The 18,057-nt window shown below is 37.4% G+C and overlaps 1 protein-coding gene across 1 annotated transcript; it reads left to right on the forward strand.

Moving 5' to 3' along the window:
* Positions 1–7,045: 7,045 nt before the first annotated feature.
* Positions 7,046–13,433, forward strand: LOC105060052 (glycosyltransferase BC10). The gene is made up of 2 exons (XM_010943638.4): positions 7,046–7,976; positions 12,562–13,433. Exons 1-2 carry the CDS (start codon positions 7,464–7,466, stop codon positions 13,201–13,203), a joined length of 1,155 nt encoding a protein of 384 aa, XP_010941940.1. The 5' UTR covers positions 7,046–7,463; the 3' UTR covers positions 13,204–13,433.
* The last annotated feature ends 4,624 nt before the right edge of the window (positions 13,434–18,057 follow it).

The following is an 18,057-nucleotide window of genomic DNA, read 5'->3' on the forward strand; positions in this document are numbered from 1 at the left end:
TTGATCTAAATTAACTATGACCTATTGCATTGAAGGAAGTTATATATGTGCAAGCAAGACACTTATCAATTATTAATTACCTAAGACAAAACCTACTTAGAATGATGTGGACCATAATCCCTAACCATTTTGCAAGCATGAAACATCTGTAATATATGATCACCCCTACAACAGATACCATTTTGATAATTACTTTCATAAATGAATTAGTTAATAAATTTTTTTAGATGGTTGATGTTCTTATATATATGTTAATCATTGGATCGCACCATATACAAATCTCAGAGTATTCTAAACTCCTTCATAGCACCCATCTATATAAATTATTTGATCTAATAATACATTCATATAAAAATGAATCCTTCTTTTGCACTGAAGATACAACCATCGCCCAGTAGCATGCTAATGATCTATTTAACACAAGCCATGCATACAACGTATAATGCATGTTTATGATACAAACCAAAAGACAAAGGATAAGCCGTAGCAGCCGCCGACGCTCCGCTCATCATTCATGTGGAGGTCCTATGCCTCGCAGGCGAGAATTTTTTACGGTACTGATGTAATTAAAATTTTTTTTTATCAATTTAATATAAATTTTAATTTTTTTATAAAAATAATATAAAAATTAAAAAATATTATTTGAAATTATATTTTTTTTGAAAAAATATCATTTAAAATGATGTTTCTTTGATCCAAATCAGTCATTTACGTAGAATCTAACCATAAAAAAAAAAATGAAAATGCTATTATGAACGGCATTTCTTTTAAAAAAACACCATTCAAACCATTCAAAATGATATATATATATATATATATATATATATATATATATATATATATATATATATATATATATATATATATATATATATATATATAATTCAACGTCCCCTTCTCAATCCTTCTTTTCCGATGACACTCCTTCTCCAATCCTTTTATATATATATATATATATATATATATATATATATATATATATATATATATATATAACTCAACATCTCTTTCTCGATCCTTCTTCTCTGATGATACCTCCTTCCCGATCCTTCTTCTCCGATGATGCCTCCTCATATATATAACTCAATATCTCCTTCTCGATCCTTCTTCTCTGATGACACCCCCCTTCCCCGATTCTTCTTCTTCGACGATACTCCCTCCCCGATCTGTTCCAGTAAGCCTCTCTCTCTGATCCGTTCCGATGCATGATATTATTTTTTAAACTAATTTAGATAGTTTTTGTAACGTGACATTTTCTTCCTCAATTTTTTTTCGAGACACATTTGAAGATCATGATAATGATCGAGGAGGGGACGTCGTCGGAGACGAAGGATTGGAGAGGGGGCGTCATCGGAGAAGAAAAATCAAAAAAAAGATGTTAAGATTTTATATATATATATATATATATATATATATATATATATATATATATATATATATATATATATATATATATATATATATATATATACACCGTCATTTTGAATAGCGTTTCTAAAAATTAAAAATATCGTTCAAAATGATATTTTTTTTAAAAAAAATATTATTCAAAATGACGTTTTTAGAAATGTCATTCACAATAATATTTTTTTTTGACTAGATTCCATGTAGATGTTGATTTGAATAAAAAAATATTATTTTAAATAATATTTTTTTCAAAAAATATTATTTAAAATAATATTTTATAAATTTTTTTATCATCATCGTAAATAAGATAAAATTTATATTAAATTGATAAAAAAAATTAAATTATATCAATACGGTGAGAACTCTCGCAGATGGACCGGCCGTGGAGACGCCCGTAATATCCAGGTCGTTGTTGCATGGCGTGTCGCTTATGACTTTGTGTGGCAGATATCGGCAACTCCCGTGCACCGAGGGCACGTCAAAATTTTATCATGATTTAGAAAGAACATAGTAAAATATGCAATTACTGATATCGGAATTTAGCGGATTGCATTCAAAGTCGTGCAGATTGCAGAATAACTGGAATCACGAGAATTAGCGAGTCTCATTTTAAAGTTTCCATAAAAAGCAACAGTTCGGTATCACACGTGCGCTTAAAGAAGGCAACTTTAAAGAGCAAGAAAACCTGCCTAAAACAATAACATTAAGATCAAGTTGTGGTTTGGAATGAACCATTTAGAAGAAAACATTTGCTACCCCATACTAAGAATAAAAATTAATAAAGATCTATTAGAAAAATCCAGTAGAATTAGATTGAATTTTCTTTAGAAATCGGGCCTGTTACCCTGCTCAGCCCATATTTTCTTTTAAAGTCCATCCTAATTGTAGCCTAAATTCTATGTGTGAGCTTATTGGTCTGCAAGAAGGAAAAAGGATCATTAGATCTCTAATGATCCTTTTTCCTTTCGTAGGATTTGGGTAGAAAGATATTGGTTGATATGGTTCTATTCAAATATATTGCCTATTTTGTAAATCCAATGGGAAATCCAGCTCAACTCTACTGCAAACAGGCCTTAAGATTCTCCTTTTTCTTGAATTATTGACAAAAAAATGGTCAAAAAAAAAAAAGAAAAGAAAAAGCTCAACCATCCTATTGTCTATCACCTTGAAATTCTTTACTTGCTGGCCTTCAATTAAGAACCCTACATCTTGTTCTTTTTTCCCCATTTTTTTTGGAAACAAACTTGGAACAGGAAGTATGAATGGTGGGTGAAACTTGAGACCAGTAGGTGGGTGGGCAAAGGTTTACGCAAAATAAATTTACTGGATATAGATTTACATTTTCCAACCCATTGCCTTTCCAATATTATATGTTCTATATATTTTAAACTTAGAAAGCAAAATTGTATAAGTTGATTGACTAGGGACTTATATGGTAATTAGCTTAATTTGCTGAACCTAATTTCCTATGTACCTCTTCATCCATCTATTCCTCGGATTCTACTTCTCGAAGCCCACTTGTGTGGCACATGTTGGGTTCTTTACTAAACTCATGACTCCTGCATGCCTTTTAAATCCCTTGTGCATCTCTGCCACTCCTTGCATTTGTCATGTTCTAATATGTTCGATAAAAGTATCAATTTACACTCTGACAGGTTGGTCAGTCTGATTAAAGTGAGATTTATCCTCACATGACTTGGACTTAGGCATCTACCAGTCTATTTCAGTCACTTATATGGGGCAGCATCCTTTAGGAAATTAGGTGACTCCAGTCCAAGATTGTGAAGTCACGGGTCCAGAGTCCAGATTCAAGCCCTTTCACATGCTATCAATACAAAAAATAATGAGATCTTCCTAGTGTCATGTGTAATGCTAGGAATTCATCCTTGAATGTACTACAAGAGTAATCCAATTTTGACTCCTATTGGCTATTTGTTGTACAAATATCTCAGTGCTGCCTAAGAAATAAAGAGCTAGATAGGTTCAATGTCCCCTGCCTTCTCATTTTTCTTAGAAGATTACCCATATGATTGCATCAGCTGAAAGCTCTTAATTTATTCCTTCTGTGATTCTGTCAACATATTATACATGGCGAGGTTTGGAAATGGGTGGTGGAGAAATTCTCTCATGAGTTTGTCAACTAAGATTGCTTGCATCCATTCCATCAGTTTGCATAAATTTGGTTTCTGGATAAAAAAACCAAAATATTTCTCACAAAAATAAAACCTCCTAATGCAATAGATCGATGAAGTGATATTTTTTTGACAGAACAGGCATTTGGCTAGCTTATAGTGAAACTATGATACTTCCACTATTCTTGCTTATTTTTAAACATGCTTTAGAGAGGGGTAGTTTAGGAGGAAAAAATGTTATTAGTTAGTGTCTCAATTGATCGCACATCACTGGACAAGTAAAGTTTTATTGACTTCAAAAGATTCAATGGCACATGCAACTTGGAAGATATGGTTGATTGGTTGACATCCACTGCAGCAGTGTACTTTGTTTCTTCAAGCACAAGCATCATTAATCTCATCTGTTGTCGTCCCAACTGTCAACTACGTGCTGAACTTCTCTACCAAAAAAAAAAAAAACTACGTGCTGTAATTTCTTTCTAGAAGGGATATCCACTACCTAAAATGTTGCGTTTCACGCTTAGATGCGTACGAATGAATGTCGCTTAGATGCGTATGAATGAATGTAGGATGAAAACAGCACATTTTTGTGACCACTTGTGTCTTCTCAAACAGAGAGATTTTATTATTATTATTATTGTATATGGTAATTCTTATCTCTTCTTCTTGCAACAATAAATTTGCTAGAACATTTGGCAATTTTTTTTTTGTTCAATGAAGGGTCATAATACAGGTAGATACCAAGTGGGTTAAAGAGGAGTATGAACTAACATACTATGTGTGCTATTCGACCCTTTAGCTGCGCTATCTGTGGGAAGGATAGTCTACGCTGTCTGTGAAAATGATGGTCCCCTTCTATATAAGCCAGAGTCCTCTTGACTCACAACCAATACGATAAATTAGTGTATAGGCAGGAGGAGCCCTGCTCAATCTAGCACATAAGGTATTGCTTAACCCAATATGTGAAGTATTGTCTGCTCCGATCAGGAGGTCTCACGATTAGAGATGTTAGTAGATACCCACCCCTAGCCGCCGAGAAGGATCGGATTTTTTTAAAAAAAAAAAAACCTATGATGGGTCAAGTTAGGGTCTTGATTTTGAAAACCCATGGATCGGATTGTAGATTTATCCTTAAACTCTATCTTATCCGGTCCATTATGTATATGTATTTATTAAAATATCTCCCTTCCATAATAGCATATTTACAAATATACCTACATATATATACCAAATTCATTAGAGACTTGGGGTCTCTTTTGTTATGGTATGTATCTTTTTGTATTGTATAGATTGATGGTTGAAATAGGTTTTAGAATTTGTTTGATTTAAAATAAATATGAAATTTGATAAATTTAAAATATATTTGATTTGATAGTGTTTGAATTATGTATTTGCTTTGGTGGGTTGTGGGTAGGGTACTACCCACCACCAGCATGGATAGGGTAAGAATTTAAAATTCCTGCTCGCTATGGTGGGTAGGGTCGGATGATGGATAGGCGGTGGATAGGATACGGATTTAGCAAAATCCATATTCTACTCTATCTATTGACATCCTTACTCACGGTTTTGCCTCTCTGGATTAAGACTCAAAAGACGCCCCATGTGGGGAGATAGCGGATTTTTCTCTATAAGTGTGAGTTTTTCTTGACTCATAACCGATGTAAGTAGGGGTGGGAATCGGATAGGATCGGATCATAAACGGGTCAGTTCATAAACGGATCGGATCAGAAAATTGTCAACCCAAACTCGATCTGTTTATTAAACGGGTCAAAAATTCCAACATGAATCCGACCTGTTTATTAAACAGGTAACCCGACCCGATCCATTTAATCCGTTTATTAAATAGGTCAAATTAGGTTAAATGGGTTAAACAGGTTAAACAGATCAGGTTAAATGGGTCAGAAACAGGTTAAACGGATCTTAAACAAGTTAAACAGATTGGGTTAAATGGGTCAAAAATAAGTTAAATAGGCTAAATAGGTTATCTGACTCAACTCGATTTGAATATTAAACGGGTTAAATGGGTTAAACAGGTCAGATATTTAAAATTCAAATCCGACCCACTTATTAAACGGGTGAAATTGATTGATCCGTTTATGACCCAAATCCATTTAGCTTAAACCCAAATCTATTTATGGCGAGTCAAATACGAGTCAGATTGACGGATCGGATCATATTTTACCAGCCTTAGATGTAGAACTATTGATACCCTTCATATTATTAGAACCACAATAAAAAGCAACTAAAATTTTATAAAAAAATTGAAAAATTTATTAATTTTAATGCCAACTCATTAGATGCATACGAACTACATGATCGCACACCCAAATTCTTGAGTGTCATGCTGTTTGTGAGATCCCAAACCGTTGAGCTCCCACTACTTTCTTCCTACCAACAATCTTCTATCATACTTTCATTTTAAAATAATGACAAGATAAAGACATCTTCCAAAATTGGAAATGTATATATTAATTCCTACAAGTAAAAGTGAAAATATTTTTCAACTTTTCAATGCCCATATTTCCTATTTCCAAACCTATTATAGCTAGGGTCCTGGACAATTTTGTACCTAGAAAAATAGCAAGTATGTGTGTGTGTGTGTCTATATATATATATATATATATATATATATATATATATATATATATATATATATATATATTATAACAAATTGTATGAAAAATAAAATTTTAGTTGAAGAATATAGCCATCTATATCTCTTAACGCATCTCACTTGCCAAGACTGTAGTTTGCATAACAGAAAGCAATGTGCAGTGTCTGAAATTTTGCTAGTTTCCGTGCCCAATCCCTCTTGCATGCACCAATTTCTTTGCTGGTTTGTTTTTGGGAGCCCATTTACTCCCTTGGTCCCAATAGAGCTAGTCCACCAATGAAGGGAAGACTCTAACATCACCAACCGTCCAAAAATCTCAGTCTTCATCAGACGGCTATAATTCTTCTACGGAACCAGCTCTCAGCATCTTCCAGATACCTCACTAGATGTCCACACTCCATGATCTTTCCATGATCCCATCTCCCTCCCACTACCACCCATCACCATCTTTTCGAGATAATTGTGATTAGTAAGTAGTTAATTAGAAGTTAAAACTCATTTAAGACGCCTCTTCCCCTCATGTAAACCTCCCCATTTTCCCTTCTTAAAACCCCTCCTCAAGCGTCTCTATCTCCCCTTCTGTTTCCAATCCCCCCCTCCTCTCTCTCTCTCTCTCTCTCTCTATTAATTTCTAATCCCCCCTTCGTCTCTCTCTCTTCATTAATTTCTTTTTCTTCCGGCAACGCCAAGACTTCTGTAGGCCTCGTTGGACCCTCCAATCTCACCCCGCGTTTCGGTAGTTTCCCTCGCTACAAGGCCTCCTCTCATGGCCCCACCCAACTTCCGGAGTGACCGAACACTTTCGTAGCCTTCACGGCTGCTGGATGAGCCTGAGAACGTCGCGTATTTATTCGCCGGTTTCCGAAGGCCATGTGGAGATAAATGCCTGAAGGAGAGACGGCACTTAACCGCCCGACCAAGGCCATATCTTGGATTTCCTTCTCCCGAGGAAGATCTCTGCTTCCCGGGAAGCTCTCCAATAAGAATCAGTCGGAATTCGAGCTCCTAAAAGGTAAAGATTGGATCTTTTTCGCTGTTTTTCGATCAAAGTTGCGATCTTCGATTTGTTCTGAGGGTAGTCGGGCAGTTTTGCTGGAACTCGGACTACTACAAGGTAAAGATCGGATCTTTCCACCGCTTTTTATCTGAAGATACAATCTTGGATGCTTTCTGAGGGAATTGAAGTAGTTTTGTTCGAATATCTTCGAGTGTTCAATGAAGAGTTGTTGTTAATTGACCGGAACACTTGGAATTGAAGGTTTCACAAGTTTGAAAATATCTTTTTGGCCGCCCTGTTTGACGTGGTTAAGATGCAACCTAGGGTTTTGCCATCGGAGGATGGCAAGGATTCGTCGCAGAGGACCCAATCGAGGGTTTTTCCGGCGAGGATTCTCAAGTTTCTCACGCTGTTCGTGGTTCTGGGTTTTGGATTTTTTGTTTTTAGCGTGTACATGACTCGGTATTTCGACCTTCAGACGATTGGGTTCCAAGCTCGCCCTGTCATCAAGCCCTGCATCGAAGAGGAGCAGAGTGATCTTAGACGTTGGATCAAGCCCCCGCGCAGCCTGATGCACAAGATGAGCGAGGAGGAGCTCTTTTGGCGTGCTTCCTTTGTTCCTCAGGTGAAGAAGTATCCATTCAAGAGGGTTCCGAAGGTTGCCTTCATGTTTTTGACTAAAGGACCTCTGCCCCTCTTTCCACTTTGGGAGAAGTTCTTTAAAGGCCATGAAGAGCTTTACTCCATTTACATTCATTCCCTTCCAGATTACCAGCCCAACTTCCCGCCATCTTCTGTGTTTTATAACAGGCAGATCCCTAGCAAGGTAACCTTTAGATTTCTATCAACTGACTGGTGATTCTTATAACTCTACAACTGATGACCAATAAAAGCATTTTCTTTCCTTACTTGGATGCCAATTAAGTGCTCTGCATGTTATCCTGTGTATTTGTGACCTTTCAATTGACTTATATTAGATTCTAGTTGTTGATTAAAGAAAAATCTTTTCATGGATTGTGTGTCTGTCTATATATTATTTTACAGGTATTCTTTATTACATGTATAACTGGAAAATGAGCAAGGATAATGAAATCATGCTGTTTCTGTTAGGTTTAAATTGACTTTGATTAAATTCCTGCCATCCCAATTTATTTAATAGTAGTTTCCCATATGTTGATGCTGTGTTGTGCCATTTCTCTCTTAATCTCATTCTGCATCTCCTGTACGATTTAACAACTCTCCTCCAAAGTTCCTTATCTGCCGCAATTACAAAATCAGTTGTACTAGTAGCGAACAACAAAATAATACTTGTAGTAGTATTAGTTTATAGAAGCTTAAGTTTAGAATTGCTTTTAATGTTTATATTGACTCAGTCTAAATGCACTAGCTTTTATTTCTTTATTGCACTTATCTGTTTTGCTGGTTAATGGTATATATGTTTTGCTATAATGTGGGGCCTTGAATTGGTATAAAATAGGATCCTTGATTTGTCTGCGAACTGGAGCTGTCATGAGTTAATTTATCGACTAATTTAAGGGCCTTGTTACTGATGTGGCTAACGAAAAATCAAGAGAGAATCATCTAGAATGTGAATGACTAGAAGCTTGCCTTGTTAAGTATCATTCAACTATTCAATGAATTAATGTAATGTGGATATGTATTAGATGTTCAAGGAGTAAACAATGTTGAATGCATGGATTGATGCCACCTTCTCACAGTGACAGAGAATGATACCTGTGCTGAACAACCAAATGGAGATTACGATGCTACTTTAAAACGTAGTCGGTTTTTATACTAATAATACAGAATAAAATGATGCTTGAGCAAAAGATTGTGATGCATGGGAGGCAAAATATTAGGATTTCTTAAGATGATTTTTAGTCTTAGAGATTTCCATGACCTAACAATGTTGACATAAAATTAACAAAGGAGGTATTTGTAAGGCCACATATGTTGTTGCTGGTGAATATGTGAATTTTAAAAAACTTGCTGGATCACAGAAGCAGCTTACAACTTTGGTTTCCTATAATCAGACAATTAATTTATTGATCTCAATAAGAGTGCAAAATTTGTGTGACAACTATATACAAGTTTATGTACAAAAAGCAAAAAAAAAACTATGTACAAGATTCATTTGCTAAGCAATTACTGGTGAAAATGGTACCAAGGATAGCTTTATGCATGAGCATTTAATAGAGATTCATGGATCTTGTTATAATTTTTAAGAAAATGAATACTTAATCTAAAAACCGAGGATTCATATCCAAGTGGTACAGGTGGGAGTCACCGAAACAGTACCATTTCATATCAACTGCCCAAAATGGGTGCGAGACACCACCTCTCTCTTGAACCAAGATGTCTCGAACATCTTGGTTATATCCTGACACCCAGGATGCACCGAGGTGGTCAAGATGCAATTTTTTACTTTTTTATTCTTCATGTTAGGGACTTTTTGGTCTATGTCGATCATGCTGTCTGCACCCGTCCCTACCATCCCAGGAGCAAACTGGGATGGGGAGATTTAAATCCTTGCTAGAAATAATTGCAGTACTGAAAACATTCTAATTCTAGCAGCAAGGAGGACCATTAAGAGTAATTGCCAAAAAAAATTTAAATTGGTTATTTATGTCCAATTTCCATCTATTGAACATAATGTGCTTATCTAAGTACACTATGTTCACATTCTTCTAAATAAAACTGGTTTTGCTATCTTTAATCAATCAACTTAAATCAAGACTTTTTCCTTTTCAATTAATTCTTCTGATAAAGTTCTAATCTCCTTTCCTACTTGAGAGGAAACTTCTTTTATGATCTTGCTCCTCAATCAAGGTTCAAAGTCAGCATCATGTACCAGTACCAGTCCCTTTCTGGTGTACATCCAATATCCACTGGTACAGTATGATACAACTCTTCAATTCATGTCCTATGTTCTACCTCATTTTCAATAGTATTAGTCTTGTCTGCCTTAGCTCATGACAGATTGTTAAGGCATTCTTTCTAGGTAAATCCTCTAGGGTCAATTACAATACAAGACCAGCGGTTTTAGTAATGCATTTCGAAAATCATCTAGGGTGGAAAAGGTGTTCCTTTGTTTCCGATGCACTGTAACTTTGTCATAAGATAGCTGCATCAAGCCGATGTGTTTTGTCAACATGAACTTTAGTCCATTTAACAAAGTTCAAAATTCAGCATTTTAAACAGGCTTTTCAACTTTCATTCACTAGAACCAGATTCATCTGCAATGCAGTGGCTACTGCAAAAGCAAAAAAAAAAAAAAAAGAAAAAGAAAAAAAAAAGAATACCGAACTATTCTGCAGGAAAAAAAAGGGTAGCAACATCAGAAATGTGATTAATAGACTCACTCTAGCTGAGCTGCTGATTTCCTCACAAAGCACCCTTATTCTCAGTTGCTGTTGAATTCGGATGCTGGAGGAGCAGAGTTATAGGATGTTTAGCTCTTCAAACTTTTTCTGGTGATTAGGCCTTTTTAAGCTTGATGTTAGATTTTGTTGGGTTTTGATATCTATATATCTGGGTTCTTTCTTATATTTCAATACCTTATATAAATTAGCATGATCTTGTCGAAACAGAATTCAGACTAAGAAATAAAAGTATGAGACCAGTTATGCAATTTTTCCTTTCCCCAAGAATTGGCCCGAGCCTGATCTTAACAGGCTGGTTCCCTAATCCCTAGTCCATCTCTTATGAGGCCAAGCCTTGGATATTGCTGAGAACCAACCTGATCTGCGTAAGGATGGCTTGCGAGGTTAATTTATCATTTCTGATAAATTCTTATTGATGCTAATATCTTTTCTATTATGGTGTATTTTTTTGGCGAGTGAATTTTTAATGTAGCGTGTTTATTCGTTGGCACCATAGGTTTGCAATGCCTTGTAGAGTTGCTCCCTACAATTTGTTTCTCTTCTCGTCCCATTACTTTGTTGCCTCCATCAGCAATCAGCATTGATGAATAAACTTGTGCAAGAGGAAATTGGTTGGATGGCTATTTTCATCCAATGGACATGATTTTTTAGCAACATAGATAGCTTATAGACAATGATCCATGAATTGATTGGCACAGAAATATGGTGTGGTAGCTATGCGCATGACGTATGATATAGAGGGATAAGAAATGCTACCACTGTCTAGGACAAGTCCCTAAAGCATCTACATATTGAAGTATTAAAAAATAAATTATATCATAATTTGCAATAAGTTTAGATCATATCAATTTTAAGATTTTATTGAAATTTCATAAGCTATTCTGTGCTAAATTAAATGAATTTGTAAATTAAAGTTAGGATGGGTCATGCAATATTTGGCTTTTCCTGTAGATTACTGCAGTATCTTCTTACTCCAAAAGATTGAGGTAATGTTGAGAGTTGGTTGTAGATGTTCATGAAATCTGATATATCCTACCTTGACTTGTCCAATCAACTCCATGTAGATAACAAAAGTTGGTTGAGCCTCATGAAGTGCAACTTTTATGTAGGCGTAGATGTCTATATACATATTGATATAAGTCTGAAAACCAAAACAGGTAAATCTTAATAGCTATATTACGGCTTCATCCTTCACGTAAAACGAAAGCAAAGAAGCCATTTCTTAGCCCAAATGTTTGTTACTCCCCTTGGCATGGCAGGGATCATTGGTTTAAATGTATCCATGTTTTCTCAGGTTTTTAGCATGTGTGGTGCTGTTGGAGGCTCTTCTGACTGATGTGTTTGCGGAGGCTCATAGAGCGAAAGCTAATTTTTGTTGGCCCTACCGCCTTAAGAGTTAAGACTATAGGGCCTTGTGCTCGTGGCATTCTATAAATTAAAATAATGTATTTCTATACATTATTTCTTGTAAAATAATTAACATTGGTTGCACTTTATTTACTAATGTATGCATAAGAGGTTGCAATGTATCATATAACTTCATGTCACCGGCAAGCATTATCTTATACAAGGAAGTCAAAAGTTTTATTGGTCGCAAGAAAGAAGCACAAACAAATAGCTGTGATCATTCCGTGTCTATGTGATGCCATCATTACTGCTTTTCCTTTACTGGATGGTTAGAGATTGACCGTGTAAAGAATATACATTACAAAAAGCTTTTTAGTCTTAGAACTGTATTAACTGACAATTAGCCAACCTTTTCATGTTGGACTGCTGTAGAACAATATCTGATTGTTACTTCTGCTGCTTCATATTTATGTTACTTTTCAAATTTAGAAGTAGATTAAATAAGTTAACAGATTTGCTTTAGCCATTGCCCTATTGTGCTTTAACATCTCGTATGTTGCATCTCAAGATGTGATCCTTGTTGCGCAAATGCTGTTCAGTGCTTAGATATCTTGTAAACGGTCACCTAATGCAAATTATTCTCTTTGCACCTTGTTTTGACTGGTACTTCCAATTCAACAGGTGGCTGAGTGGGGGAAGATGAACATGTGCGATGCAGAGAGGCGGCTCCTTGCAAATGCATTGCTTGATCTATCCAATGAATGGTTTGTCCTGCTTTCAGAGTCATGCATTCCTCTGTACAACTTCAGCATTATCTACCAATACTTGATGAGGTCTAGGTACAGTTTTGTTGGGTCATTTGATGATCCTGGTCCCTATGGAAGGGGACGGTACAACCTGAGGATGGCACCTGAGATCGACATTACACAGTGGCGTAAAGGGGCTCAGTGGTTTGAAGTGAATCGAAAACTGGCAATCGATATAGTCAGAGACACCAAATATTACCCAAAATTTAAAGAATTCTGCAAGCCATCATGCTATGTGGACGAGCACTACTTTCCCACCATGCTCACAATAGAGTCGCCACATCTTATAGCAAATAGAACTTTAACCTGGGTGGACTGGTCGAGGGGTGGGGCTCACCCTGCAACCTTTGGAAAGGGAGATATTACTGAAGCATTTTTAAAGAAGATTTTTGAGGGTAAGAGCTGTTTATACAACGACCAGCCTTCATCAGTTTGTTTCCTTTTTGCTCGGAAGTTTGCTCCAAGCGCCATGGCGCCTTTGCTACAATTTGCACCCAGTTTGCTTGGGTTTGAATAATTAGCAGTGAAGTAGAGAGCAGAAAAAACACAGATTCACAGCACATGATAGTTGATCAGGTTTACGAGGAGATCGTAAGAGAGCTATTAGAAATTAGTAGGTAATATTGCAGTAAAGATATATAGTAAATAGCTACGTTTATAACCAATTTTCTTGTGTACAGCAAACTAGAAGATACCATGTTTACGATTCAAAATTACAGGTTTTCTATTGCAACTTTTCTTCCACAAGTTCATCTGTTCTCCATCTTGTTCTGCATCCTTAGGATTATTTAACAGCAAGCGGGTACCGCATGTACTGTTACTCATCGTAGTTTAAGTTGTCCAATGGTTCTATTTTGATGACCTGTGGTCTTGTTAGAAAAGAGTCGAGTTCATGTGTATTAAGGGCTCCCAAAGCTGGAGGCCAGTGGGCACGGAGGATCACCAGAACTCCCGAGCAATGTATAAAAGAGTACACTGTTGTCATTGATAGTCATATGATGCGCAGAAATCTCTAGATGACAAACCCTTTTCAAATTATTATTTCTTTTTTTAAAGCAGAAATATGGTGACCATCCATCCTTCTTTATGTTGATGGTGAAATGATACAAGGGGAAGGCTCCAATATGAGATAGACACGACAAATAGAAAAACAAGGATGTTAAAAAGGAATGGATGGATGCATGCATGCATATTATATATGTATATGTATATATGTATGTATATAAAAGAAAGAACTGCAAACCCAATCAAACCAGATGAAATCCTATCCATGAGGAAAATCAGAGCAAACATGAATACACGAAGAAGAAGCCTTCAATAACTGTTAATTTTCAGTTGTAAAGGAAATTAGTCATTATTATTTGCCCACTTCAGCTTGTGAGTTGGTTTATTTTTCAAAACAAAATAGTGGCTGCTTTTCTCACTTTCGTCAATAATAAATTATTTAGTCTAGTTAGCATGGCTACTATTGCTGTAAGGCTTCGGGCTGAAGAGGAATAGCTAGATTGGCGGTGATCCGAGGTAACGCTCGATGGTTGGTGATGATCCAAGGACAATGGAATGCTCCTGGGATCTATAAGAAAAGTCCAACCACTATAGATTTTTCGGTGGAGGATCCTTTAATATTTAAGTTAATCGAAGTTTTGAGAACAGTGAGAGAGAATTTTAGCAAGAAAGTGGTATTCCAGTCCAAAAAAACTTATCGAAAGATCCTCTGTATTTTTCTTTTATAGAGGGAGAAGAAATATGTTACCTCAACAATCGATAACCATCATGGAGAATCATGATCTACATTGTCGTGGTGGATAATAGATAATTAATGGCATTAAATCATGTGTGACATTCTGCTGTAACTGTCAGAAGTTTCATCGTAACCATCTCATATTTAAAGGGCATGGGGTTGGCCCATGTTCTCTTTATAACGGCTTAGTGTCTTTAGAACTTCGAAAGTTGTTGGCTTGAGTCTGACCATAAGATTGGCGGAAGTACGATAAAGTCAGCAGTAGTTGGCTGAGCCTCTTTTTCAGAGACAAGGGCTCTCTCGCAGAAGGAGTAAGACATCCAGATGATGATCACCACCGAGGTCTGTCTCGATGCAGAAGGAGCAAGACATTCAGACGATGCTTACCATCAAGGTCTACCTCGACACCTCAGCCACTGGCCGAACAATGCAACCGAAGACTAATTTAAAGGATAAAGGCCAAGGTGGTATATTTTCATAATACTTACCCTCAACTTCTGAGCTCGAGGTGTTTACCTAGGGTGAAGAAAGTAGAAGTCCTTGATAGACATCCTCGATTTTTATCCATTCTGACGAATCATCCAAGTTGCATGAATTACAGGCGAATCGTCTCATCGCCTTGCAGTTCTTGAAATTGAATCAATGCGTCGCTTCACAAATTTTGGCGCCTATTCGATGTGTTGCTTCACGAATCGCATCTTAATTATTGGGGAGATACAACACTTCGTAAGTCCTATCGCATTTATAAGGGATGAACGGCTCTAGGTAGAACATCATTTCTGCTTGAAAAGGCAGGATTCGATAATTACGGACTTGCTAATAGCGAGTTGCCACGTGTCAAGCATTGACTAGCTTGATGACGTTTCTTGTGGATCGATCTATATGGCTGAATCAGAAGCATGAGGCAACGAAAAGTCGCTTGATCTGGTAGCCTTGATCTATGCCATGTGGGTGAAATCTGGTAGCTTGGGGCTCCGATCTGGACCATTGGTGCATAGTATAATAGGCCAGTCCTTCTTCGATTTTCATTCTTTCAGTCAGTTACTTCCACTGCTCTCACGTTCTGTTCATTGAAAAGATTCTTTGCTGCTACCCATACCATCATCTTCTTTGGCACTGACATGTCGTTGTTTTCTCCGACCTCCATTTTTGCTTCTTCGAGTCTATCTTTCGATTGATCCCCTTATCTCCTTCCAATTTTTCTCACTTTTTCTCTCTTTAATTCTTTATTTTCATCTAAAATGCCTTCTGGTAGTGAGGCCAAGGGTGAGAACTATCGGGGCAGCCAGAACTCTTAGCCACCTCCTCTCTGAACCAGGTTCGAGGACACTCCTCAAATCGCTATCGAGGTTGGTTCCTCATCTAGGTGTCGAAGATCTGAACCCCGCAGCTCAGACAGTCCTGCATGGGGGTTCTGGGACTTCTGAGGCCCCGACAATGAGGAATCGATCATCTCTGAAGCCGATCTCGAAAGGCTTCGATCTTCATATTCTATCCCTTCCTCTTTCTGGCTAGAAGTTTTGAGCCAAAAAGATCATGTTTCTAGTGCTCCAAAGGGTCAAGTCGCCTTATACGAGAAGACTCTCCGAGCTGATCTTCATCTTTCTTTTTATCCCTTCACCAGCAACGTTCTTGATTTTTTCAAAGTTTTTCCTACTCATATCACTCCAAACTCTATTCAGGTGATCATCATTTTTATCATTTTACATGATTGGCTCAGCATCCAACCAAGGACTTCGCTCTTTAGAGTGTTGTTCACTTTGAAAAAATATTTGCATGAAAAAGGGTCGTGGTACTTGTTTTCTCGATATGGATACAAATTCATCACTAGGCTTCTTACTTCTGTCCATGGTTGGAAGAGCCAATTTTTCTTTGTATTCTCGGATCAACCCTGGGCCTTCAACTAAACCTAGGTTAATCCTCAGCTTTCTCTAAATAAGAAGAAGTCAGTCCTTCCTAGGGACGAAGAGGCCTATTACAAGTTACTCGATGTCGAAGCATCCCAGTTGAAGGAACTCGTGATCAAGCAGACACTTTATGATGTCGGCTTTAGTTCGATGCTTCTTTGGGGTATGATTAGTTCCTTTACTTGATAGATTATATAGTCATATCTAACTTTTATATTAATCTTTTGTCTTTAGTCCTATAGCGATGAGGCCCACACTTGAATCTATCAAAGTGGTTCTATAGAAGAAAAGGTTAGGTATGCCTGAAGAAGAGTCTTTGGCAAGAAAGAAATCTAGGCCGACGACATCAACCCTGACCCCTTCGTCTTCGTTGGCTCTTCCAACTCTGTAGGCTTCCATTCGATCAATAGGGAATTCGAGTGTTGACTCATCAAGATCGACAGTGTCCCTAAAGTCATCATGATGCTTCCACTGGGGGCAAATCTCTCAGCCACCCCAGAGTCAGTTCGAGCTCCGACTTCATCTCTTATTTACTGAACCCTATCTCCAATAAGGTCAGGGTCACTTCCTCTCTCCCAATCGTGCCAACTCCATCAGTTCGGCATGAAGCGAGGCCCTTCTTGTCTTCAACCAAGGAAGATTTTGTTATCCTAGCATAAAGGGTATGGAGGGATGACTTGACCTTCCATAACCATTAGCTCGCGTAGGAGCTAATGAGGATGCTACTGCTACCGTCAGATTGGTTAGAGATGAGATCCTGACCATTGGACTAGGCCTCATACAGCAATCTCCTTAGGGTAAGTTCTTGACTTTATTTTTATTTCTCCTGATTTTGAGATTTTTTATTTCAGTCTCTTTTTGCAAGTGATTCATGACATCACCCACCTCAATGAAGGACTCGTTGGCTTCAACTTGGTCCAGCGAAAGCTTGAAGGAGATCTTCACGATGTCGAGAACTAGAAAAAGGCTGTGGAGGAGGCCAAGGCAAAGGCCAAGGAAGAAGTATCTTAGGCAAAGCCTGATCTCCTGGTGGTGCGGGAGAGGGTCGAACAACTCAAAGGCTCCTTGATGGTGGAGCACAGCATTGTTGTGATAAGGCAACAGAAGATTATCGAGCTAGAGAAGGCCTTAGAGCTCAAAGAGGCAACAATTAAGGCTGCTAGGGAGAAGTTGAAGCTGGTCGAGGCTCGTGCCGAGGTCGAGAAGGCGAAAATGATTACTGAAGCCAAAATGAAGGGGATCAATGAGTTTAGAGCCCCGTTAGACTCTAAGGCCAAGATCGTAGAGGGGTCCTCGATCACGTACGAATGTGGGTTTATTATCCGACTATTCTCTAAGGTTGATGTCAACCGGTTGGACCCTTATGCTTTTGGGGTTGAGGTCGAGGAAGAGGATCAACATCCAGTACTAAGACTCTAGTCGAGCCTATAGCCTAGTTTGCTCCTGAGTTGATCGTCACTGAGCCTTCCACTATCAAGTCGACCATCAAAGCCAAAGTCAAAACTGAAGTGGTGGCCGAGCACAATGCCAAAGCCTCAATCAAAGACAATTGAAAATACTTGTACTTTTTTCTTTTGTTTGTCTTCCTCATCATGTATATAAACTTTGAAGTAATGAAATGAAAATTTTCTTTTCAAATTTTGATGTCTTCATGCTTATTTGATATTTAAATCGATATTGAAATGAAAGTCCTCAGATCGAATACGACATCCAAGTCGTCTGT

This window comes from Elaeis guineensis, chromosome 6, assembly GCF_000442705.2.
Source record: "Elaeis guineensis isolate ETL-2024a chromosome 6, EG11, whole genome shotgun sequence".
NCBI classification, from domain to species: domain Eukaryota; kingdom Viridiplantae; phylum Streptophyta; class Magnoliopsida; order Arecales; family Arecaceae; genus Elaeis; species Elaeis guineensis.

Excerpts from the sequence above, each read along its gene's own strand:
- LOC105060052 (XM_010943638.4), top strand. The coding sequence starts at position 7,464 with ATGCAACCTAGGGTTTTGCCATCGGAGGATGGCAAGGATTCGTCGCAG. Across the intron at positions 7,977-12,561 it reads ACAGGCAGATCCCTAGCAAG|GTGGCTGAGTGGGGGAAGAT; the intron begins GTAACCTTTAGA and ends CCAATTCAACAG.